This window comes from Periplaneta americana, chromosome 4 (assembly GCF_040183065.1).
Source record: "Periplaneta americana isolate PAMFEO1 chromosome 4, P.americana_PAMFEO1_priV1, whole genome shotgun sequence".
Classification (NCBI taxonomy): Eukaryota; Metazoa; Arthropoda; class Insecta; order Blattodea; family Blattidae; genus Periplaneta; species Periplaneta americana.
The window spans coordinates 88,843,302-88,858,082 of NC_091120.1; the positions used below are offsets into that span (position 1 = coordinate 88,843,302).

At 32.9% G+C, this 14,781-nt stretch overlaps 1 protein-coding gene across 1 annotated transcript; it reads right to left on the reverse strand.

Moving 5' to 3' along the window:
* Nucleotides 1–1,764: 1,764 nt before the first annotated feature.
* mRpL46 (mitochondrial ribosomal protein L46) lies at nucleotides 1,765–4,162 on the reverse strand. The gene has a single exon (XM_069823707.1). The coding sequence runs from the start codon at nucleotides 4,064–4,066 to the stop codon at nucleotides 3,272–3,274; it is 795 nt and encodes a 264-aa protein (XP_069679808.1). The 5' UTR covers nucleotides 4,067–4,162; the 3' UTR covers nucleotides 1,765–3,271.
* Nucleotides 4,163–14,781: the final 10,619 nt, after the last annotated feature.

Genomic DNA, 14,781 nt, shown 5'->3' on the forward strand with positions numbered 1-14,781 from the left:
TATATAAATTTTTTTAAATCGTAAAAATATTTTTCATATAGCAAAAGGGCAGTGTTTTACACATACCAATTTTCATTATTGTACAAGATATAATAATGGAGGAAAAAAATGTTGAATATTTCCAAAAATTTTACTGCTGTAAGCTGTACCTAATCCCTTAAGCTAATAAAGTGAATTCTAGTGATAAGATATGCCACATACATATGCATCAAAGTCAGGTTCTCGTAGTTATTGAAACTACAGAAGTGATGATCTAGAGGAAACTATTAAAAAAGTAAGTGAAAATAAATTATCTATCAAACAAGTATCTGAAAGATACAAAATATCATATGGCACACTCCATAACAAATTTCATGGTAAGCATAGTTGTAAGACAGGAGGCCAAACAGAAAAGTGTCTAGTCAGGGCAATTGTCAAGTGTGGCGAATGGGGTTTCCCTTTGTCCATGGTTCATGTACAGATGTTCACAAAATCTTACAGAGATAAAAAGGGAGTAAATATATCAAAATTCCGTAACAATGTACCAGGCACTAACTGGACCTGAGGCTTCATCAAATGCCACAAGGCCCTGATTGTTGAAAGAATTTCATAGAATGTTTCACATGCTAGAGCAAATGTTTCCGAAGATTCTATCAGGGAATATTTTGCCAATCTGACGCAAACAGTTGAAAATGTGCTGCCAACACATATTTTTAACTACAATGAGAGTAACTTAAATGCTGATCCTGAAAAGAAGAAGTTACTCTACAGAAGAGGAATAAAACTTACCCGGAAAAAGTGATGAACCACAGCAAATCTTCAACCATGGTATGTGGTTCTTTTCGCCAGAACCAAAAACCGAACAAAGTGGTGATAGATTTAGATACACATTTGAAAATAAAATCGATGTGAGAGAAAACTAAACTTCAATCTAAGATTTGGCAGCTTAGACTGAATTTCAAACGTTAAAATTTGGTCTATGTTATTTGTTAAGATTCAGAGTGTTAATTCTCCATAAATCAAACTCTGTATAAACTTGTTTACATTCATATATCAAAGTCACCCCACAGATCCAATAAGTTTAACATGCTACAGTATGAGAATGGCTTGGCAGATTTTACTGTGATACATTGGCTATCTCTTTCTTCAATTTTATTCATTTTAAAATGGCATATCAAAGTCACCCCATAAGATGGGGTGAATTTGATATACCATACTTTATTTTTTCTAAGATTCTGTTACTCTTTATTGAAATTTCAATAGGTTGACTTACAGAGAATCTAGAAAGTCACCTGATTGTGTAGGATTTTTTTTTTTTTTCATTTTTATAACACAATTTTCTTAGAAACTACATCACATTAAAGAAAAGAAACTATCAAAGTCGCCCCAGTTTACGGTATAGGCCTATATGAATCACTAAATGCAGAAAGGTGACATGTCCACTTCTATAAATTTTACAGGAGAGACAAAAAACTGTTTTACCCATTTTCATACCTATTATTTATTATTATTATTAATTATTATTATCATTATTATTATTATTATTATTTTTAAGGACTCTTGATGTTTGAGTACTTATGCTACAAGTAATTTAGGAGCATTTAAAGAATTCTACAATCATCTATTTTGACAGGGTGAGAGGTTAAAATTATTGGATAATTCATCTTTCTGCATTTAACGCTATGTACTATGAACGAAAATTATTAGAGCCCATTAATATACAGCAAAAAAAAAAAAATCTTGAGTATAATTTCTTTTGTTTCAACAATGTAGGTCTATCAAATACAACAATGTAGGACAAAGTTTTAATACAAAATTAAAGCAATAATATTATAGACCTATGAAATAAAACTATGTAGGAAAAAACAGCAAAAATTGAAACAATAGTAATGTATTATAGGCTATCAAGTAAAACAATGTAGGACAAAGTTTGTAATCCAAAATTAAAGCAAAGAAAAGTAACATGTCCAGAATATATCCCCTTTCTACATCAAATAGCCATTGTAGCAGTAGCTGCCACAACAGTTGCAAAAGAAGTCTCTTTTCTGCATAAAAAGATGATTTTATCCCTGAAGATTCCTACGGACTACAAAACTCATTTTCGCAAAGAAAAAAAAAAAGAAGAGGACATGTCACCTTTCTGTATTTAGCTATATTCATATGATTTTTTTACATTTCGCTCTTAAAGTAGAGGTGGTCTTATATGCAAGAGGGTTTAAGAAGTGAGTAAATGTAGTACAAAGGAACATGAGCTGAAATTTTTGGTAATTTTACTCATACTTGTCCTTCACATGTGCTTCCACATATCTACAGCACAGATATATCAGGTGTACTTGGCAACACATGCTGTGCACTTACAATCGGTTGAGTGCACTGCATCAATTAACATGGCCATTCATCTGCTATTTTCCTCACCTTGCACATGCACATGATCATTTCATGAGACTTAAAAACTCGTCGCACAATCAAAAGTTTTTCAGACTTAAATCGAGGGTTCTCCATAGCACGCGACCCTGAAGATTTTTTTTTCTTTTTGGCGAAAAAAAAAATGGTGTAATTTTCAGAGGGAAGGTAGTTTGGAATGTGAAGAATTCGTATAGGATGTCAGTTGACTTGAAAACATATTGGAAATAATTTATCAGTGTGGATAACCTATAAGTGATATAACACCGGAAATAAAGAGGTAGAACACTTCAAAATATATCGGGAAACGTACAATTCACTTGACTTAGTATATGCTAGGCATACAAAAAGCCTAACCTACCCTATCCTAATCTGTCACAAATTCGTACATACTTACAAGGCAAACGAAAAGCCTAAATAACCTAACCTGTACTTGGCACAGATTCCTGCACTGGAGTACTTAGAAAAATTCAAGCTGGAAATTTCGGTTAAACGAGCGTTGAGCGACTTCCGCCGATTTTGGAATAGACACCGACGCACTTAGGTTAGGTTAGTTTAGGCTTTTATTACTAAACTATATTATTATTATAATTAAAGTAGATATTGTAAATAAATTAATGCAATTTATACACAATTATTAAATTTAAAATGCAGTGAACATAGCTTCTCACATCTTTTACAAACACCATATAGGTCTACAACGGTAACTATATGGAACAATTTATAGGCCTACTTACATCACACTCTGATGTTTAACAAATTATAGGCCTACTTACATCACACTCTGATGTTTAACAAATTATAACCTTTTAATATGAAAGTGGCATAAAAATCTAGAAAATAATAGTTCCATATTATATAAGTATAAGCTTACATAGTCTATATTAACTTATTCGTCAATTAGAAATTGTTCAATAGTTTTATAATATTCCTGTGGCACATTCGACGCAAGCTCCTCTCTTCCTAACCATCTGAATTCATTTGGAGTCAGTCTATCTTGCTCAATATGCCCCGTAACATACTGTGCCTTAAAAAAGAACACCTTGGCACCTACTGAGCAATCTTGAACACTTTCGCTGAACTTTTTCGGATATCTGAATTTGTAAACACCACATGGAGCATTCCCATAGAAATTAACTGCCAGTTTTGACCCGCACGTTTCTTTAAGCACTCTCTCTGCTGTCTGTAACATAGTTTCTCCATCCTTTCTTAAGCCCTGGGGCATAACCCAAACCTTCCGGTCCCACTGCTTTTGAAGAACTAAAAGGAGTAAATGTCTGTCTAATTTTCTCTCAAGCGAATGAATATCACATTTTTTATCAGCTTCCGTCAATCTATTTGCGAATAGAAATTTGTTATATTCATCCACATTAGCATCCTCGAAATCTTGTGCAGTTTGCTTCAAAGTTTGGTCAATATCTATATCAACTGATTTGCTTTTTATAAGTTCAGCTTGTAATTTGTCTCTTTTCCGCCTCATTTCGTGATCGCTTTTATAGCTATTTTCTAATTCTATTTGAGCAAGCATTCCTGAAAATTGTCTTTCAATATCATTCATATCCCTTGAAATAACAGGCTTTCTTTCCAAACAGATGGCACTCATTAAATCCCATTTTCCTCTATGGATCATTTTCGTTAAGGTACTATTAAAGCATAGCCTGAGTCTATTGTGAATTAAATTCATTTTTATAGCACAAATCCTATATAACACTTCTAATTATTTCACTTCACTGCACTCCAAGTGTAAATGACATCACAGACGAAAAATTAACGACTAAATCAGGGTTGCCATTAGCCAAACAATTTTCGTACTAAAATTTTTCCAATGGAGGTACTAGATCATACAAAAACGTACTACATTAACGTTTGTCTGAGCGTATATGACGTTTTGTGCTCATAAGATAGCATTTTTAGACAAATTGGTATTCAAAGTCAGGATAAATTAACCTTATGTGAATTGGGAAGTAGTTGAGCTGAACACACTGCAGATTAGTGATGTGATAATATGTGATCAGGGGTTTTACGTTTAACCCCAGATCTCTTATATAACATATTGTTCAGTCTTTTTATTCTTTTAGGATTTGACGGCACAATTTTATCATCTGCCATCTAGCTACTGCATAAGAAAAGAAGTCACATTATAACGCTCATTTTGAATTATATCCATCTAGCGGTCGTTCTCAATCGACGTTGGCGATCCTGGTGGTTGTTCTCACTTCTCTTCCACATCACACATGTTCGATTTTAACATGGGGAGGGCCAATCTATTATTATATGTGATCAGGGGTTTCACCAAACACACCATTTATAACTCTTTTAAACAGTCGAGGATATAATGCTAACTATAGCAGTACTTTTGCTAAGATGCCGTATACAGTTTGATTATTTAACTTTACTTTAGACTAGAAAGAACATTAAGAAAATTTATAATTTCGAACTTGAATGATAATTCATACAGCCTATATTTACATTCACAACTTGGTCTTCAGTTAATTCTTCGACGATTTTGCTAAGGCAGTTAAGTTCTTTAGAAATACGAAATTTTTGGGCAGATGAATGTTTTAACATTTTCTTTGTTAGCAGTTCATTCATCATGGGGTTTAGGAGTTTGTTCCTCAATTCTGTTTTGTTTATGGTAACAGCAGAAAACACAAGGTCTGTTGCCGCATAAGAATGTGGGAGAAACAGCATTGTCTTTACAAATTTTGTTAAATATGGAACATGTATTCGCCTATAAAATTTTTCGTTTCACAGATTTACAAAATTTCATAATTTCTGGTGTCCCCGAAAAGATGCTAGATTTCCATAAAAAGTACTAGATCTAGTACTAAAGTACTAGTAGTGGCAAACCTGGACTCAATACATTATCGATTCCATATCAAGGTTGCCAACACACACTCACCCTCTCAAGTCGTACACATACCAACAGTTCTAAAATTATACTAGCTAACACTAGAGTGGTGATTTCTTGTCCCATTTCGTTTACATAAACCAGTTCAGATAAATTGGAAGGAGGAAAAAAACTGGTGGTTCGTCAAGAGGTTAAACCTCCCACCGGTAAGGTGTTTGAAACAAGTTCAACTAAATTGTAAATGCTCTGATGTTTCTAGTAATGAACACAGTAACTTCACTATTTTCCATCAAAATATTAGGGGATTAAAACAAAAAACTGATGAATTGATCACTTCTTTAGCAACTCAAAAGCATAAACCTCAGATATTATGTATAACTGAACATCACATGAAGCAACAGGAAATACTACAACTGTCTTTACATGGATATGTATTAGGTTCCCATTTCTGTAGACATGTCTTCCAAAAAGGGGGTGCCTGTATTTTTATCAGAGAGGATCTATTATTTAGTAAAATTGATATATCTGATTTTTGCCTTGAACAAGATATTGAAATCTGTGGAATACAAATTGGTTATGAGATATCAAATTTAATTATCTTATGTGTTTATAGGGCGCCAATGGGAGATTATAAGAAATTTACAACTAACTTAGATTCATTATTGAAAAGACTTTATAAACCACATACCGAATTTGTAATCTGTGGTGACATAAACATAGATTATCTATCAGAAAGCTCACGTAAAAGAAAATTAAACTCACTTCTTGAAACTTATAATCTTAGTCACACAGTAAGTTTTCCAACCAGAACACAAGCTGGAAGTAGTACTGCCATTGATAATATATTTATAGATAAAAGTAGATTGAATTCCTATTCAACAGTACCATTAGTCAATGGCCTGTCTGATCACGATGCACAAATTCTAAGTGTTTTCAATATGAGTGAAAAATTCCAAAGTGTTAATCTAAAAATAAAAAAAAGGATTATAAATGCTGAATCTCTTCATCATTTAAATACATGTCTACAAAATGAATCTTGGGAAAATGTATATAGTACCGATACCATTGATATTAATACTAAATTTAATGCATTTTTCACTACATTTACGAATTATTTCAATGAATGTTTTCCAGTCAAGGTGGTGAAAAAATGTAAAAGTAAAAACACGTGGATAACTCAGGGAATTAAAATATCATGTGCTAGAAAAAGGAATCTATATTTAATGAGTAGGAATAGTGATGATCCTCATGTTCTTAATTACTACAAGAATTACTGTAAAACTTTGACAAAAGTTATAAAAGATGCAAAGAAAATGTATCTGAATGAAAAAATACAAAATTCAGATAATAAGATTAAAACTATTTGGGATATTATTAAAAATGAAACTAATCGATATTCAAAGAGTGAAAATATTACTTGCATTAAAATCAATGATAGTAAAATAGATAACCCAAAATCAATTGCAAATCATTTTAACGACTTCTATATAAATATTATTCAGAACTTAAACATTCAAGATTGTGCAGAAGATGCTGCACTTGGTTACCTAACTGATGCATTTAACACTGAGTTTTTAGGTCTCAAATTTATTCCCACTACCGCAGCAGAAATCATGCATGTGATAAAACAACTAAAAACAAAATATTCCTCTGGATATGATGAAATTCCAAGTAAAGTTCTGAAAGCTTGTTCTGAAATATTATCCCCTCCGTTAAGCTATCTATGCAATTTGTCAATGCAATGTGGTATTTTTCCAGAAAGACTCAAATATTCAATAGTAAAACCAATATACAAAAAGGGAGATAAATGTACTATTGCTAATTACAGACCCATATCATTATTAACAACATTTTCAAAAGTGTTTGAGAAAGTTATGTATAATAGATTATATCATTACCTGGAGTCCAACAATATATTAGTTTTAGAACAGTTTGGATTTAGAAAACAAAAATCGACAGAGAATGCTGCTTTTAGTTTGGTGGATGAAATACTAAATTCATTAAATTCGAAACTACATGTAGGTGGGATTTTTTGTGACTTGGCTAAAGCATTTGATTGTGTAGACCATAGTATATTAGTAAAAAAATTGAAGTTTTATGGCATTAAAGATGAGATGTTGGGTTGGTTTACATCGTACTTATCAAATAGAAAACAAAAAGGAGAAATAAATGTACCAAATAGTCATAAAGTTACTTATTCAGAATTTAGAAATATTAAACATGGTGTTCCGCAGGGGTCAATTTTAGGTCCATTGTTGTTTCTAGTTTATATTAATGATTTAGCCTTGACCATAAACAATTCATCCCATATAATTTTATTTGCAGATGATACAAGTGTAATTATTTCAAGCAAACAATACGATCATTTTATAAACACTTCTAATACAGTGCTGAATCTAATGAATGAATGGTTCCATGCAAATAAACTAGCACTTAATGTTGATAAAACCAGTGCAGTCAAATTTAGTACACACAATAGTACTCAGGTTTCCTACAGTATTCGATTAAATGGAACTCATCTCAAAGAATCTATAAGCACAAAGTTTCTTGGTTTAGAATTGGATAATCACTTGAACTGGAAAACGCATATAGAATGTATTACTCGTAAATTGAGCTCTGCCTGTTATGCATTAAGATCCTTATCTACTATTGGTGATATAAACTTACTCAAAATGTCATACTTTGCATATTTTCACTCTGTAATGAAATATGGCTTAATATTCTGGGGTAACTCGTCTGAAGCTAAACACGTTTTTGTTTTACAAAAGAAAGCTATAAGAATAATGGCCGGTGTGCATAAAAGGACCTCATGTAAAAATATTTTCCGAAACTTAGAAATCTTGACTTTACCTTGTGAATACATTCTTTCCGTAATGATGCTGTATATTAAGAACCAAGATAAATTCAGTACTAATCAAGACATTCATCATTTTAATACAAGACATAAATCAGATCTTCATCTACCCTCTGTTAGTCTAAGCTGTTTTAAAAAAGGAGTTCGCTATTCATGTATAACAATCTTCAATGCACTGCCTAATTATCTTAAAGATTTGAAGAACAACGAGAAAAGGTTCAGAAAAGAATTAACCAAATTTCTACATACTCATACCTTCTACACAATTGATGAATTGTTTATGCTTGTGAATTGAATTATTCTACTTAAATGACATGTACAATTTTATATAGCTCAACTAAAATATGTTTTTATATTGACTTAATCTGTTTACTATGTATTGTATTTTTTGTTTAGCATAACTGATGAATTGTATGTACTGTAAATTGAATAGTATACTGTATAGGTCAACTGATGAATTGTTTAAGCTTATAAATTGAATTAATCTACTTCATATGAATTGTATAGCTTAACGAAAATAAGTTTGTAAATTGAACTAATTTGATTGTATATGTTTGTATAGTTTGGCTGATGAATTGTATATGTTCTTAAATGATTACTAGTCAGTGTAGCTCTACTGATGAATTGTATACAGACCTACTGTAAATTGAATGGTAATATGTATAGCTCAACTGATGAATTGTTTATGATTATAAATTGAATTAATCTACTTGATATTAATTGCACAAATTTGTATAGCTTAATGAAAGTATGCTACTTTGTATTGTATATATTTGTATAGATTTGGCCGATGAATTGTATATGCTTTAAATTGAATAGTAATCTATATAGCTCTACTGATAAATTGTTTGTTTGTAATTTGAAGTAGTTTGCATGATATGTATTATCAATTTCTGTATATCACAACTGGTTGAATTGTTTATGCCTTAAATTTAATTAAATTGTTTTGTATTATAATATAGCTCAACTTATGAATGATCGTTTGCGTTTGTAAATTTAATAATCTGATTGGCTATGTATTGTATACTTTTAGTAGAGCCATCGATGTTGGTCAGTCGACAGACTCGCTGGGCTGCTGATTCGGAGCTGCGTTCGGGCTTGGGTTGGACCCCCCTTTGGACTTTGGTTTCTTCGGAGGTTTTCCCCAGCCGTGGGACTGAAGCCGGATGGTCTATGGCGAGTCCTTGACATCAACCCCTTTGATTTGATTACCCCCTTTGATTTGATTACCTGGTTGGGTTTTTCCGAGGTTTCCCCCACCGAAAAGGCAAATGCCGGGTAATATTTTGGCGAATCCTCGGACCTCATCTCATCTCACTACATCTCGCCAAAATGTAAAAAAATGTAAAAAAATGTAAAAAAATTGTACAAAATTGTAAAAATTGTAGAAAATTACTAAATTGTAAAACTATAAAAATTTGTAAAAATTGTAATTGTAATATTGTAAAATGTTGACATGTTCCACATCTTAAAGCTTCATTGCTCATGTAAGATCTATGGAATAAAATAAATGAATGAATGAATGAATGAATAACTCAATCTAAAATACGAAACTTATGTACCAAATTTAATTCTGAGACTACTGCTAAATTTGAAGCATATTTGAGCCATTCGTAGGAGGAAAGCTTAAGAATTATTATTTTTAATAACAGCTATTAAATAGGATAAAGAAAACATATTTATATACAGGATGAGTCGTAATTATGTACTATAAAGTATTGCAGAGTATTCTATACACCAAAACAAAAATATTTTGTCATATACACTTTTGGTCGCGACAGCTTCATTATAGGAACAGTTTAGAAATACAAACAACAGATAGTTTCTTAGAGGAATGTTTATTGACATTGCACGTTCATAGATGATGTTCGAAATGTCCATCATTAACTTCACAACACAATTCTGCCCTCCTTCGCCGTCAATGTCTTGTTAACTGGAAGATATTAGGTGTGTCCCAGATTGTATTTCCGACAGCCATGATTGCTACAATGTCTCGTAACATATCATTCGGAGTAAACTAGTCCTTTCATGTGTCCAAAAGTCGCAGGGAATGAGATCGGGCGATCACGCCGGCCATGCAATAGGCCCATTGCGTCCAATCCATCTGCCTGGGAACCATTCATCCAAATGAAGTCTCATGGCACGATCGTAATGCACAGGTGCTCCATCTTGAAGTAGCTACATATTAATCGTGTTGGCAGTGGTATGACGTCCAATTGTTGGGTTAGTTCAGTCTGTAGAAAGCATAAATACGCAGCACCTGTTAATTGTGCAGGAAGTTCACATGGTCCCAGTAGGATATCCCCAATTACACCCATCCAGATATTGATGGAGAACTGATGTTGCGAGTGTACTTCCACAATACGAGTAGCATTTGGATTCTGGTATGCCCAGAAATACTGTTTGTGGCGGTTGAAGATACCATTTCTGGTGAATGTTGCTTCATTCAGTACCAGTATTTTGTTTAAGAAATGTCGATCAGCTGCATTTTCATGAAGTAGCCATTTGCAGAATATCTTCCGACATTCAAAATCAACCTCTCCTTGCAATTCTTGCATAGGTTGTAGATGGTATGGGTGGAGTAATGCCTCATGTATAATTCTCTATACTGACTTCTGAGACATATGATGGACGACGTGCAGCTAATCTGCATGTACTTGTACCTGGTGAACAATCTACGGAATGCAGAATGTTTTCTTCAGCAGCAGCAGCAGTTCTGCAACTTCGCTGTCTACTGGCATTATTCATCGCAGGTGCAAAGTGACCAGTTTTCCTTAGGCGATGTTCCACCACTGCTACAAATGTTTTTGGAGTCGAGCAGAAAAACGTTCAGCGTAGATGCAAGCAGCAGCAGAATTGTTTCTTATTTCACAGTAAATCAATCATATCGATCATTTCACTGTTTGTGTATGGTTCCCCTAGTCTGTATTAGTGCCAACTGTTATATTATGCAATTCAGTAAAGTAAAAGTAATACTAATATCAGTTACAATACTCAACATCATGAATCAACATAACGTCACCATAACTACAAGACATGGCCAACTATGAATACATCTCGTAACCACAAAACATGGACTGTTAATTCCGATTTTAGCCACGGGTAATTGGTAGACTATCCACAGTATAAAGAAGATACAGTAGAGACAACTCTTGTCGGCACCTTTGATGTTGTTGGTACTAAAATCAAACTTAGGGAGGTGTAGTTATCAATGAATCCAACTATGTCGCTAGTATCGGCAGCGCTAACAGCTGATTTTAGTGATCAGCTGTTCAGACATGCTAAACTTTCAGATGAAACTTTGTATTAACTGTTGTAATTATCCCTTTGTTCTGTAGTGATATTTGTGTCTTATTATGCAGGTCTAATGAAAATTCACTTTTTCTTTTCAAAATACATATAAAATTGCAGTGTTTATGATTGAAGTAAAACATAGACTACTATTAGCGAAGTGCTTACCGTTTTATTCTATTTCTTCATATCCATTGCATTTCTTTCCATATAATGTTATTAGCTAGTCAACAAAATTTTATTATATCCATTGTTGACGTAACTTCATCGAAACGAATGTCATGATCTATGTAGCTAATGATTGAATATTACGTTACCAACATAAGCATCTACCAGTGACTTTAAAATTAGCGTCAATTAGTGAATATTTTCATGATGTTTATATACGGAAGTAATTATTATTATGATTATGTTGCCATTCCTTTGCCTCATGTCTTTCATATTGTTAAAAGATGAGTAATAAATCTTGTCAGTTAATATTAAATTATGCCAGCCTGTCGTAGATGAAGAACCATCTGGCGGAGGTTCCAGACAATACACCCGGTTTCGTGACATGCGCACTCAGAATTTGTTCCCACGAAATGGGCTAGTTGACCTTACTGTATCTTCTTTATACTGTGGACTATCTCTGAAATAACGCAATGTTGCCATATCTTGATAAAAATGCAGTATCGGCTATATGTTTATATGACAAAATATGTTTGTTTTGGTGTATAGAATACTCTGCAATACTTTATAGTACATAATTGTGACTCACCATATATATATATACATATATATAGTAACACAAAAATAAAGTTTAAGCTAAATATTAAAATTTTCATCTTCAAGATATTCATTCACCGAGTACCAGCACTAGTAGCAAGACTAAATCCAACAGCCAGTTTTTTAAATTTTGTTTAAAATTGTTTGTCGTTTGTTTTATTTCGTCAGATAGTTTTATTCCCATGTATTGTAGATGCCACTGTAGTAGGGGTAGCCTCTGAGAGGAGAATTTTAACATTTCTTATGTCTAGTATTATAATTACATGTCTGCTGGATACTGTACTGAACAAAAAGCAAAATTGTCGTATAAGTGCGACAAAAACTCTAGCAACTACTGAAGAAAATGCTTTTCTTAATTCTTAAGCTTTTGAAATGCGACCTGCAATACTGCCTATCAGATGAGAGAGTCATGATTTGGATGATTTTTTTTAATTACCGGTACTTTAAAAATTATTTTCCAGTCTTTACAGTTTCCCCAAAATATTATACCATAAGTTATTATAGAATGGAAGTAGGCTAACTGTAGCAACAGACAGTCCTATTTTTAGGCTTGTAATTTGAGCAAGACAGGACATACTAAAACACTCTTCATTTAGTTTTTTTTTTTTTTTTAACAATGTACAATATGTATTCTTTCCAGTTAAAAGTACTGTCAACAACAATGCTCACGAGTTTTGTGGAATTTGGATACCAGTGTTGAAATACTGTTTTAATGTTGATTTACCATTAGGTTTTAACTGGGTTTCAAATGGAATTATATTGTTTTTATCCATTATCATCCTCAGAAGATCGAGTCCAAATATGCCTCCATTCGTCTCTGTCTTCCCAAGCTTTTTTCCTGTTTGTTTTTATCCATATTTAGTTTAATTCAATTTTTTGTGAATCAATTTGTTTATTGTCTCTCTTCTATATGCAGTACTGTTGTGTTATCAATGTTTCTGGTGTTTCTGTCTGCCGACCAGTGCAGGGCCCCCACCCCCACGACCATTGCTGCTTGCATCCGTGAACTCATGTGCTTATCCAGATTAAAACTTACGTACTATGTTATATTAATAACAATCAGTATACACCCTCCTCATAGTAGCTGCTGGAAGTGTTGCCCATCTTGGGTGATACATAATTTACATCATACAGTAGCGGTGCGTCCTATGTGTTCAATGGTTCAGAAAAAGGAAAAACAATTTAATTGTTTAAATAAATTTATTTATAATTTACATTATCATTCTTTGTTTCTTGCTCATCTTTAATAAGTTTACTTGCAGCTGTGATGTATTTTTGTCGTATGAAAACTTATGAACCGCATGCTTGTAAGCTTCCAAGATCCAGTTTTTCCTCTGAACCTCGCTGACCAGCTTCTGGATTTTTGTGCAGGACAAGAGGCAAGGGGAAATGCTGCATGGCAAACGTGTGGTTGCGCTGGTGTTTGGACCAGCGCAGCTGTAGTTACATGATCGTAAGACAGACACACGAAAGAGTTCGTGATGCAAACTGGAAGTTAGCTCCAATCTGTAGCTGAGATCACTCTTTTAGCACGTGTACATGTGTGTTATTGATTGCTGTATTTATTTTTTATTAATGGTTTCTTACAATCCCTTAAATGTCCATTTAATCTTTCTTGGTGTTTTAGTCTTAATATATTCATCTGTGAATGTAAACAGTGTTCGTTTCCAAATAAAATGAATAGTGTTCAATATCTTTTACAAACAAATTTTTCAGTTTTAATCTTGGAAGATAAGTGTAAAATAAAAAAACTTGGAAGGTCGTTACCTCAACTCGATTTAAAGCAAGTACAAACAAGCCGAGATAAGACATTTGCAGGGCTTTCAATGTAAAAAAAAATATGAAAGAAACAGCGGATTTGCGGTTGTAAATCTACAAATAAATTATTTTGTTTCCTATGCCTGCTATTTGCTAAGGGTAAAGATACGAGCACTGGTGTGTCAGATTTAAGCCATTTGATACAAAAAATTAAGAAGCATGAGGAATCTATTGCTCATAAGAATGCTTGCCTAGATTTTTCAGTCCTTGGACGAATAGAAATTAGGCAACAGCTTAGCTGAGCTTTCAGGCAGAATATTGAAAGATAGAATGAAAACATAAGAAAAAAATCGCTATGTTCTTTCAAAGATGATGATGATAATTTTAAGGCAATTATCTACTTTAAAGAACTGTAGTATTTTTTTTTAAATTTTCAGAAATGAGATATTGTTTAAATTGTTGGAAAACGATGTAATATAAAAGTAGTGAACCCCTTGTCATTTTAGGCATGAACCGTCACTTAATTTATTGTAAAGTAATCAAATATTAATTATTGGTCGCATATTACATTTATGTTTAATTAAATTCGCGTTTCAGAAACTTCGGAAAAGAGCAAGCAATGAAAAATAATATATGTGTACTGCAGAGTGATAAATAATTTCACTAATGTGTATTAAGAGTGTATAGCGTGGATACTTTTGAATTCTTGGGATGATTTGTTGGCTCTTATTTACTTACTGCTTATAAGTTCTATTTCACTATATAGTGAATTTTTCCGCTGTTCATTTCACTTGATTACCATTTCCAGCATTCATTTCTACATTTATGAACAAATATTGCTCATATTAGAAAAGGTCATAAACCGTGGAGTACAAATAAG

Coding starts and splice junctions, on each gene's coding strand:
- mRpL46 (XM_069823707.1), bottom strand. CDS start 4,066: ATGAATTTAATTCACAATAGACTCAGGCTATGCTTTAATAGTACCTTA.